At 41.7% G+C, this 12,288-nt stretch overlaps 1 protein-coding gene across 4 annotated transcripts in view; it reads left to right on the top strand.

Moving 5' to 3' along the window:
• Positions 1-12,288, top strand: part of RXRA (retinoid X receptor alpha) — a 187,212-nt gene that overhangs the window by 140,034 nt on the left and 34,890 nt on the right. For all 4 annotated transcript variants that reach the window (XM_018566924.1, XM_018566922.1, XM_018566923.1 and 1 more), the window contains one exon: positions 3,907-4,086. In XM_018566924.1, coding sequence (XP_018422426.1) covers positions 3,907-4,086 — 180 coding nt within the window. The remainder of the gene's footprint in view (positions 1-3,906; positions 4,087-12,288) is intronic.

The following is a 12,288-nucleotide window of genomic DNA, read 5'->3' as shown; positions in this document are numbered from 1 at the left end:
AGAGTTAATAAGCTGCAATCTCACTTACGGGTCTCAGAGCACTAATATTAACACCCAAATCCAAATGAATATCAAAAATGTTAAAGCTTATATAAACCTCATTTACAGGGTTATTCACAAAAGGGTGAAGAGAGTGGAGAAGCAGAAGCGAACAATCTAGGCCAAAATTTCTGATTTGGAAAAATTCTCCAATTCAGCTCCCTTTCTAGTTCAGCTATGTTGTCCTAGATCAGGGGTCTGAAAGTACCGGCCCGCGAGTCAGTACTCTGTTGCCTGCAGCCAGCTGACAAGTCAGGCAAGTGGTCACGGACCGTGTACCTGACTTGCGGGATCAGCTACATGTTCTGCATCTCTGTCGGATGCAGACCGCATAGCTGCTTCTCTGTGCCGGCACTCGGATCCTTTTGGCCAGTGCTCTGAAATCCTTTAGTGAATGCTGGCGAAAGGATGGATTAGTAAGGTCTGTACCTGACATTACTAATCAACCACTGGATCACCAGGAATCTTGCCTCCTGCCTGCAAAAAGGTAAGCAGGGGAGGGGGCTCTTTATTTTATTTTACATGTGTGTGTGTGCAAGGTGCAGGGACCGGGGTTGTATTATTTTATATGTGCAGGGGGGGTGTATTATTTTATATGTGCAGGGGTAGTATTGTTTTTATGTGTGTGGGGGGTGGGGGTAGTGTATATTTTTTATGTGTATGGGTGGAGTGTATTAGGCTCCATTTTATATCTGTAAGTTTAGGTGCGATTAGGGATTCCTGTGTCAGGAACGTGCATTTTCCTGCAGCAGGAATCCCTAATCTGGCTTTTACAAGCGGCAACTGTCACCCATTCAAGATAATGATCAGGTTACAGCCGCTGCATGTAAACGCCTGCACACCGCATGTAATGGTATGTGATATGATTACATGTGGTTAAGAATCAATCACTATCCCCGGACGCATCGATTGAGCATCCAGGGGGAGTGTTTTCTAACCGCATGTAACATACCATTACATGCGGTGTGCAGGCGTTTACATGCAACGGCTGTCACCTGATCATTATCTTGAATGGGTGACAGTTGCCGCTTGTAAAAGCCAGATTAGGGATTCCTGACAAAGAAAATTTACAGTTATGAATGGGGCCTTATTGTGAGTATATTAGTCTGTAGTACCATACCGGATATAGTTCAATTGTATCTTTAAGTATGAAATTTGGCAAGCAGCCCCCATGGGAGGAAAAAATGTAACAAGCGCCCCCTGATTGAATTGAGTTTGAGATCCCTGTCCAAGATTGTTTACTTCTTCTTATCAGTCCTAAGATGTGGTGGAAAATGTTCTTAGCCTGAGGAAAGAAAACTAATGCAGCCACCACATCTAAGGAAAGGTAATCCACAATGCATTACATTTTTGTTTCTGGGTTTAGTTATCGTTTAATGTCAGATTCCCTATGTAGTGCATGGTGGCTTTCCACTGTGTGCCAACCTCAGCAAGTGAATCTTATTATGAAGTCCCAAGTACTCACTAACCTTTATATCAGGGCCAAGCTGGCCATACTCATCAGTTCTGCCACAATATGTTTTGCTTTTGATCAGAATTTTTAGGCGTGTTTAGGATCGTTTTTTTTCAGTCTCCCAGTCCAAATTACATTGGGTTTCAATAAATCTTCATTTGAGTAATTATTTTTTTTATGTACCGTAAAAACTGTTAAATTGATCAAATAAGTGCTACAGCACCATCAATCAGAAAATAATTCAGCCTGTGCAATGGTTTTATATTTATTCAACTGCGAAAAAATTGATTGACGGTGACTGAAATATTTCTTCATAGATGTGGTCAACAACTGGATTGTGAGACGATTGGATTAAAATGTGCATGGGCATCTTTAGAGTCGGGATTGTGAAAGGAGTTAAACACAGAGCTCCTACAAAGAGGAGTTAGCCAGCTGCAGTATAATAGTCTTTATTGAATTCCCTGACACTGGAGCATCTATCCACATTGATGCTGTGATCCTGCACTTTATTGGCTCTATTGTAGGAGTATAAAAAGATAAGCGCCAGTGTATTTCCACTCTGTCATGTTTTGAATCAGTATTGTGACTCATCCCTGAAACTAATTTTTCATGTGACTTTGGCATTTTACATGCTTGCTGTTTTATTTTTTCATGATTGTCATTTACAAGCATATTTGTAGATACATTCTTGATATCAGACAGTAAAGTCAGAATGCCTCTAATTTCTGTGGAGGGACCATTCCCACTGGTATGTCCAGGGGCGTTACTGCATGCATTTTAATACACGTTGAGTTGAGGCAGCCCACTCATTGCACTGGTTGACATTGCATTTTTTTTTTCTGATGCAGCGCATTGCAACGCACGGTAGTGCTGTCGTGGAGCATTGCAAACCATGTTTGACGGAAGTGTGTTGTGTTCCTTTGAAAATCAATGCAAACTAACTGCAAAGCAATGCAAACAGATCAGGAGAGTGGCGAATCATCTCAGAAATGGGGGGTGTAGGGTCACTGGTATTTATATCACCAATTACATTTCTTAGGCCAGCGGAGGGCTTATTAGTCATACTTCTATCCATTGTAGGCCCAGTATTGCTGTCACTACCAGAAGGAACAAGCCCTCTGACATAACAATGAGCCATCAGTAAACATTAGTAGGATTTATTACGTGATTACTGCGAGGATGCAAATTGAATTTGTAGCAATTGGATTTTATTGTAAACCTTCCATTGATTCCGTATCGCACACTCACTGCAACAAGCTTGTCGATCGGCTGTTCTCTTCCAGGGCGTTTGTTATTGTTTTCTCACTGGTCAATAACTCAACAGCTTCATTTACTGGCTTTCACATTAAAGGAGGACAAGCAAAAAATAGTAGCTATGTTATCCATAACAATGGACTACCTTTTGCAGCAACTGGAAGTTATAGTCACACCTGAAAAAAAAAATCTCAATCCAATTTGTTTTTAAAAAAAGTTTAAAAATTTGTTTTTTACCTCGGTCACTTAATTGTTATCTATCTTCAGAATAACTGACTACAGCTTAGTCATCTGGTTTTCTTTAAGGAGACCCTGCTAGAGAAAATGTAGTATACTCACCTCTCAGATGACCTGTGTCTCCTACCTCCCCTCAATTCCAGCACTGCAGCCTCATTCAGTGTCTTCGACAGTCTACTCTTTCAGGAGTGTCAGATGCCTGTGTCACCCACTGCATGCCGTTTCACATTTCCCAACCCCTATGTTTCTGCTGTGTCCTTTAGTGATTTAGGGGTTGGAAGATTGACCACAGATCTGCAGGGACACAGGCTTCCAACACTGCTTGAGGTGGCAAATGCTGGAGACACTGATGGAGGCTGCAGCACTGGAATGGAGGGGATGCCATCTATCTGTGCCTAATATTGCTGTATAAATCTTGTTACTGTATATAATATATAATACATGTGGTTTCAGTCATGTTTACTCATTACATGTTCAGATGATTGTGCTGATCTGTTACGTGTTATCAGTTCCAGTCTCCCGGTCTGCCCCATCAAAATATGGATCAGCACATATTTACGAATGCAAACGTCACAGACAAACAGTTAACAACTCCATTGTACTGTGAAATCATTGAACATACTTGATGAGTTCCTATTAAACCCCAACTCCAGACAATTTTTTTGTTTTAGTGTTGGATAGATTAGCGAATGGTTAGAACCCCTGTCAACTATTTATTGCTGTCTGTGTCATTGTTTGGTAGGTTTTCCCCTCACTTCCTGTCTGCTTGATGGGAGACAGGAAGAGAGGGAAGAAATAATATAATTTGGCTGAGGTTGGTCTATAACAAGTGTGAGCCAGAATGTGATCTGCATGTATAATTGTAGTGAGAGACAGGTTAGAGGCAATTGTGCTGACTGCTCTGCTATCCTCTCCTCTGCCAGGTAAACACTATGGAGTCTACAGCTGTGAGGGCTGCAAGGGTTTCTTTAAGAGGACAGTTCGGAAGGACCTCACCTACACCTGCAGGGACAGCAAGGACTGCTTGATCGACAAGAGACAACGCAATCGCTGCCAGTACTGCCGCTACCAGAAGTGCCTGGCCATGGGCATGAAGCGAGAAGGTAAAGCCCCTTCTGCCTTCTAATAACAGATTTTAAAGTGTAACTTCAGTTTTGTAAAGAACATTTAGAGCCCAGTGGGAGAGAGTTCTTTGGGGAATGCAGCTCGGGGACTCATACAAAGCATCTAATTGGATGGCATTGCTACAGTATTTCATGGCACATGTGGATGGGGTAGACTTCCCTCTTGGCAAACTTCAGCAGCTGCCATGGTTTAGGCTTGAAGCTTACACAGTTATTAGATGGAAGGTGTAAATCTACCATGAACTGTGTTATAAACCCTGTCGTATATACAGCCAGCATTAACTGAGGTGCGGAAACTGTATTTTTAAAGAATCTGTTTTGTTTTGATTATTTATTTATTTTTTGCAAATTGAAGTGTCACTTTAACAATTGTTATGAATGTGTAAATTATTTCTGTGTTACTGAGAAGTTTTGAATCCGTTATTCTGCTGTCGCTGTTGGAAGACCAAACTGAATGCTGTGTGTATATATTGTCACCTCCACCATAACTATGTGCGTAGAGATGGTTTATCAATGACAAGCAGTCTTTAATTGTCTTTCTATATAACACTGCATACATAACACATACATTGAATTGGGTTTCCTTATTGCTGGGGGTTTCAGTATTGTCTTGCAGGGTCAGCCTACTCAAAACCTTTTTATTCTGGTATTTCACTCTTTGCTTCGTCTCTGGCATATAGAATCATTCACATCAGTCTGTACAAGAGGAGCTTACACTCTATAACGTTCCACCACAGTGCCACACTATTAATATCTTGACATTTCTATAGCTCTGACATATTCTGCAGTGCTGTACTGAGAACATTCAACCATTCACAACTGTTTTTACACTAGAGGAGCTTACACTCTAATGTCCCACCACTATTATTATTTTCACATTTGTATAACTATGATTTATTTTGTAGTGAACTGTTCACACCAGTCTCTGCAACATAGGAGCTTACACTCTAATGTCCCATCACACACTGTAATGTTATACATTTATATAGCTTTGCCAAAAAAGAGTTTTTGAAGGAAGTGTCTGTGCAGATGCAAAACAAACTGATTTCTTCGTAATGTTGGAATTAGGACCATAACCTTCCTCCATAGGGTTGATGTGACAATGTACATCCCAAAATGTCTCATTTCATAGCGCCCATATGCTCATTCACAGTCATTGTCGATTTCACAGTGTCTATCCGCAAACAGCACCAGCGGAACATCTTAATCGCTGCTTCTGTATAGTCAGCACGTAGCGCCCAGATTCCTATAATGAGCAGAAAATAAAAGCTGCAGTGATCTGATGTCTCTTTTGAAGCTCTGTGGAGGGGATGAAGGGATGTCAGTTAGTGTACAATTGTCTGAAAAGTTGTGGAATGTTGGATCACCAGGTGAAAATAAACGAAAAAAGAAAACGAGTGCAGCCACCACATTTAACCCTTTAATGGAAGCGATTCTGGCGGCTTGGCTGCCGCCAGATCGCTCCTATGGGCCATTAAAGTGCCCCCCCCTGCCAACACCCCTGCCGTGTTTTCCAGGCTCTGCTGCCCCCCCTAGGGCCAATATTTATGCGTATCTCTAAACTGATGACCTGTAGGGGGTTTTAAAGCGTCATCTATGGACTTTTTGGGGTACTGAATTTTGTCATTGTTTCACTCGTCGTAACCTCATCTTTTATATTTTACAGAACAAAAGGTATTTTATTGTGATTTGGGGCACTACAATTAACTTAAGTGCATTTTTCACTAAATTTTGGGGTTTAATAAAGAGTTGCGCCAATATCGTGCAACATAAAAATACAGGATGTTGGCTTCCAGAAAAAAATATACAGTAGGGAATTTATCAACACTGGAGCAGACAAAATCTGGAGCAGATTTGCACGGCAACCAATCAGCTTCTATTTCTCATTTCTAAATACTTAACTGAGCAAACTGAAGAGAGACCCTGATTGGTTGTGATGGTCAACTGCTCCAGTTTCTGTCTGCTCCAGTTTTGACAAATCCCCCCCAATAATGTTTTGGGGGTTTAATGTAATATTCAGTGCAAAAAATTAAGAAGAAAAAAAAAGGCCTTGGCATCGAAAGGGTTAAGTATTGGTAAGCTGCGATATAACATGTTTGTTTTCGGAGTTTAGGTTTGCTTTAACACACAGAGCTGCACACGAGGGTGGGGTGCCGGACAGGGACGAGTCAGCAGGTCTGGTCTGAAATTCAAAAAGTGTATGGCCAGCTACAGGGAACCCCCCCCCTTTCCACACACATATATACTCCATATATGACATGCAGGAAATGACAGGTAAAATACGTGTCAAAGGAAAGCCCTGGTGCTCCACAACACATAAACGGCAGTAAAACACATCTATAATGCACTCATATTGAGGCTGAGTGTGGAGCTTCATTGCTGATGTGTGCAGAGGGATGCAATGGATGTGTCCACAGATTGGAGGTCAGGAGAGGTCACATACTGGCTTCTGGGTGTCAGCTGGGTTAAGTGGTGGAGATTTATGTGTGTGAGGCTGTGTCTACAGAACGTGCCTGAAATACAATGTGTCACCCCTGCTAATATGGAGGATTTATCCTGCTACATCTTCTTTGTTCCCTCCATGAAGTGATCAGATGTCACCGTCCTCACAAAGCTGCCTTTGCTGGGAACAATTACCAAGCAATTTAATTTCATAAAATTTTTGATTAAAGAGAATCTGTCAGAAATGAAGAAACACCACAGTGTGGCAGAGCAGACTGAAACAATGCAGAAATCACTTTAATTATTTAGTTTCCTGTCTGCATTGCCAAGTAACCAACAGTGGAAACTCATCAGCATGTCGCACTGTACATGATGAGGAGGAGATCATGGAAAATGTGGAGTTACTCCTTTAAAGAAGTCCTAGCATATCCTATCCTGTTATAACATCAGCATTGTAATAGGAATACATGCGAGAGTTGTTTGTGATAATGCAATCAAAGCTTAGTTGAAAAATCTCTTTTATGTAGTGAGCACTGCTGTCTGTCTGTCCATCACTTTCAACGACTTCCTGGATCCCCAGTGAGCTTCGTATCTCTTTTCTTGCTGCTTGCTCTATTTCTCAAGACTACATATCCCATCATGCATTGCTTCCAGCAAGCAATGATGATGGTGCATTGTGGGTGTTTCCTGTGTTCACTGCGAGAGGGGGAAAGAGTTGAGTTGCTGTTAGGACAGCAGGCTCTGAGTGGTGACACAAGGACGTGCTTATTCACAGGGCTGAGTGAAATTGTGTCAGTGCATTGAGGACGTATATCCAATGTGCATCTTCAATAAGTAAGTTTACAAACTTCTAGATGGATATGGTTATTAGGAGTGGGATAGAACTTATAGAAATATATATTTAGTTTTTGACCATAGATACCTTTTTAATATGTGTACATGAAAATGTTCACCGCAAGCTGGAAATAAAAAAAAACCCCTGTGCCCGCAATCGATCACATTGTGAAACGCATGTCTCGCTGCGCTGAATGTCCTCATAACATAACGACACAGACAAGAACATTGGATATTACAGGATAAAAAGAGACCACGGTACAGCTTCATTCCCCAGGGCGGCTGAGCGCAGCGGCAACAAAGATCGACAAATTGTTATTTTTTTTTCTCCAAGAACGCAGACGAAACAGCCATTTCTGTCGCCTTTGGTGCATCCGTTTCTGTTGGCCGCATGAGGCGAAACTCTATTAGCATCGCCGGGACAAAATGATCTTCTAAGCGCAGGGCCCACACAAAGACAGTCGGGTGATTACAGCATTCAGACAGTCGATATTACTCACGCTGCCCCATAAAACGTAGAACTCGGGGTCAGCAGAGAGATTGGGCGGCCGTAATTGGATGAGTCGTCGGCATCACACAGCCGCACGTTTGTGGAAAACAAAAGCACAGGAGATAATTCCGGCTTTTATTAGCTGGATCGGTCTCATTTTCACCCGCAGCCACATACATCAGTTTGAGGTTAATTGTTTAATGGCTCATTGGGGCGAGGGCTGAGGCCACGGGAGGAGTGACGCTGACACTCGTCACAGAAAGTTTGCTGGAAGATGTCACTCGTGAGGCCAGGTTCAATTGTGCTGTCTGTCAGGGTCTGGAAAATGAAAATGCGGATATTTTATATATGGAATACAGACAAGCCGGAGATGAGTTTTTCTGGAAGAATTTATTGCATCTGGCACAATTTAATTTATTACATTAAACCACATTTGACTGCAGTTCTATTTTTCCTGATTAGTGTTTAAGGCCGTCTGCGTAATTTTAGAGACGTTTATTTTATTACAAAAAAGACTCAATTTAGACATGAAAGTTATGTTTTACTGTTTGCTGTTTCTTATTTTATAATTCCCCCCCACACACACACATACTCCATATATGACATGCAGGAAATGACAGGTAAAATACGTGTCAAAGGAAAGCCCTGGTGCTCCACAACACATAAACGGCAGTAAAACACATCTATAATGCACTCATATTGAGGCTGAGTGTGGAGCTTCATTGCTGATGTGTGCAGAGGGATGCAATGGATGTGTCCACAGATTGGAGGTCAGGAGAGGTCACATACTGGCTTCTGGGTGTCAGCTGGGTTAAGTGGTGGAGATTTATGTGTGTGAGGCTGTGTCTACAGAACGTGCCTGAAATACAATGTGTCACCCCTGCTAATATGGAGGATTTATCCTGCTACATCTTCTTTGTTCCCTCCATGAAGTGATCAGATGTCACCGTCCTCACAAAGCTGCCTTTGCTGGGAACAATTACCAAGCAATTTAATTTCATAAAATTTTTGATTAAAGAGAATCTGTCAGAAATGAAGAAACACCACAGTGTGGCAGAGCAGACTGAAACAATGCAGAAATCACTTTAATTATTTAGTTTCCTGTCTGCATTGCCAAGTAACCAACAGTGGAAACTCATCAGCATGTCGCACTGTACATGATGAGGAGGAGATCATGGAAAATGTGGAGTTACTCCTTTAAAGAAGTCCTAGCATATCCTATCCTGTTATAACATCAGCATTGTAATAGGAATACATGCGAGAGTTGTTTGTGATAATGCAATCAAAGCTTAGTTGAAAAATCTCTTTTATGTAGTGAGCACTGCTGTCTGTCTGTCCATCACTTTCAACGACTTCCTGGATCCCCAGTGAGCTTCGTATCTCTTTTCTTGCTGCTTGCTCTATTTCTCAAGACTACATATCCCATCATGCATTGCTTCCAGCAAGCAATGATGATGGTGCATTGTGGGTGTTTCCTGTGTTCACTGCGAGAGGGGGAAAGAGTTGAGTTGCTGTTAGGACAGCAGGCTCTGAGTGGTGACACAAGGACGTGCTTATTCACAGGGCTGAGTGAAATTGTGTCAGTGCATTGAGGACGTATATCCAATGTGCATCTTCAATAAGTAAGTTTACAAACTTCTAGATGGATATGGTTATTAGGAGTGGGATAGAACTTATAGAAATATATATTTAGTTTTTGACCATAGATACCTTTTTAATATGTGTACATGAAAATGTTCACCGCAAGCTGGAAATAAAAAAAAACCCCTGTGCCCGCAATCGATCACATTGTGAAACGCATGTCTCGCTGCGCTGAATGTCCTCATAACATAACGACACAGACAAGAACATTGGATATTACAGGATAAAAAGAGACCACGGTACAGCTTCATTCCCCAGGGCGGCTGAGCGCAGCGGCAACAAAGATCGACAAATTGTTATTTTTTTTTCTCCAAGAACGCAGACGAAACAGCCATTTCTGTCGCCTTTGGTGCATCCGTTTCTGTTGGCCGCATGAGGCGAAACTCTATTAGCATCGCCGGGACAAAATGATCTTCTAAGCGCAGGGCCCACACAAAGACAGTCGGGTGATTACAGCATTCAGACAGTCGATATTACTCACGCTGCCCCATAAAACGTAGAACTCGGGGTCAGCAGAGAGATTGGGCGGCCGTAATTGGATGAGTCGTCGGCATCACACAGCCGCACGTTTGTGGAAAACAAAAGCACAGGAGATAATTCCGGCTTTTATTAGCTGGATCGGTCTCATTTTCACCCGCAGCCACATACATCAGTTTGAGGTTAATTGTTTAATGGCTCATTGGGGCGAGGGCTGAGGCCACGGGAGGAGTGACGCTGACACTCGTCACAGAAAGTTTGCTGGAAGATGTCACTCGTGAGGCCAGGTTCAATTGTGCTGTCTGTCAGGGTCTGGAAAATGAAAATGCGGATATTTTATATATGGAATACAGACAAGCCGGAGATGAGTTTTTCTGGAAGAATTTATTGCATCTGGCACAATTTAATTTATTACATTAAACCACATTTGACTGCAGTTCTATTTTTCCTGATTAGTGTTTAAGGCCGTCTGCGTAATTTTAGAGACGTTTATTTTATTACAAAAAAGACTCAATTTAGACATGAAAGTTATGTTTTACTGTTTGCTGTTTCTTATTTTATAATTAGATTTAGTAGCTGGCAGAAGGTCAGGTTCAGTCCGCCAAACAACTACTGAGATAAAACTAGTTAGGACATAAGTCACATAGAGGGTATATTGTTTTCAGTAGCCCGGCTTTCACAGAGTCTAAAGTGTATGTAAACCTGAACATTGAACTTCTCATTTGTTCCCTTTTGGTCTGTTAAATATATTGTTGAAAGTGCTTTGTTATATCTGTTTGATAAGTGAAATGCCTGTTAATCCTTCCAGAAATCTTATGATCTTAAAGTGTATTTTCACTTTTGTAGTCAAATATGAGAAAACCCCTATATATTTTCGTTCTGTGATCCCATTCACACAGCATAAAGAAAAATAATTAAATAAAAATATTTTTCACCTTTTGTATGTTTTGTTGAAGAAGGAAAGTTGGCGGATCCCAGGTTTTTCTCTGCACCTTCAATGTTAACTGTCCTAATGGAAAGGCTTAGGACTGGAATTTGAGGATTGTGTTTCTCTCATTCACACCAGGACGGTTCAGTCGCGTGGATTTATCCGTGCTAAACCGCCGACATGAACGATCCCATACATTCCTATGGGTACCCTTCATGCAATGCCGCCCAAAATGCTCCCTGAGCTATTTTCTTGTGCTGATCAGCGCGTTTCCATATAGATTGCAATGGACACGTGCTGATCAGTGCGTTTTGGGGCGTTTTTAATTGTATTTCAGCGCTGAAACACAATTCAAAACACCCTTTCAAAAATCGTGCGGAAACCGCACTGAAACGCTTCCGTCCTGGTGTGAATGGGGCCTTAAATAAAATACACCCCTCATAGCTGCTCCTAAAATTGCAAAGAAAGAAAAGCAAGTAGAATTGTTAACCCTTAAAACCCTAACCCAAGCAAAAGCAGTTCAAACGGCAAGAAGCATTTTTTTTTAGCTTATGCTATGTAATTGTGAACATGTAACAAATACAAAATAGGTGTTATCCCAATTTGGCTGCAAAAGTGGAAATACACTGGCACCTCGGTTCACGAACGCTTTTGTTCGTGAACAATTCGGTTCGGGAAACAAGAAGTTCGGCAAAATTTTGCTTCCGTTTGCAAACTATGCATCGGGTGACGAACACAACCGCAGCCATCTTCCCTGCTGTGACACATGGTCGTGGCATCCTCTAGTCGAGATTGCGGTCTGATCACAGTTTGATTCGGTTCGTGACCAATTCAGTTTGCGACCAGAATCGTGGAACGAATAAGTTTGTGAACCGAGGTACCACTGTACACTTTGCTGCACTCTTACTACAGAATAACTCTGCCTTTTGTTGTAGTGGAGTTTAGAGGGGGAGGTGTACTGTAGTCCTGTCCTAGGATGACAACATAGCTCCTCTATAGATACAGTACAGTGACTGGGCGTTGTCATCCTGGGACAGAAAGTTTGTTTCTGGCAGGATCATCAGGTAAAAATAAAGAAAAAAGCTTTAAAACCAATGCAGTCACCACCCTAGAGCACTGCTACCTGCAATATATTACATTTTGGTTCTAGGGTATAAATACACCTTAACAGTGACCCAATATGGCAAAGAAATAAAAATGGCAGGAACGTATCGGAAAGTACTCCTTTACTGCAGAGGCTTCAGAGAGTCAGCAGCAAGTCATTCTTCAAGACTGTTTAATGAAATTACAATCAGGCCATAAGAAAGTTGCGAAGTAAACTTCCAAAAGTGATGTGCAGGAATCTGACAGATAACAATAACAAGTGAAT

Source organism: Nanorana parkeri, unplaced genomic scaffold, assembly GCF_000935625.1.
Source record: "Nanorana parkeri isolate BGI_ZX_2015 unplaced genomic scaffold, ASM93562v1 scaffold988, whole genome shotgun sequence".
Classification (NCBI taxonomy): domain Eukaryota; kingdom Metazoa; phylum Chordata; class Amphibia; order Anura; family Dicroglossidae; genus Nanorana; species Nanorana parkeri.
The sequence above is the reverse complement of the archived record's forward strand: the minus strand, read 5'-3'. Positions and strand labels throughout refer to the sequence as shown.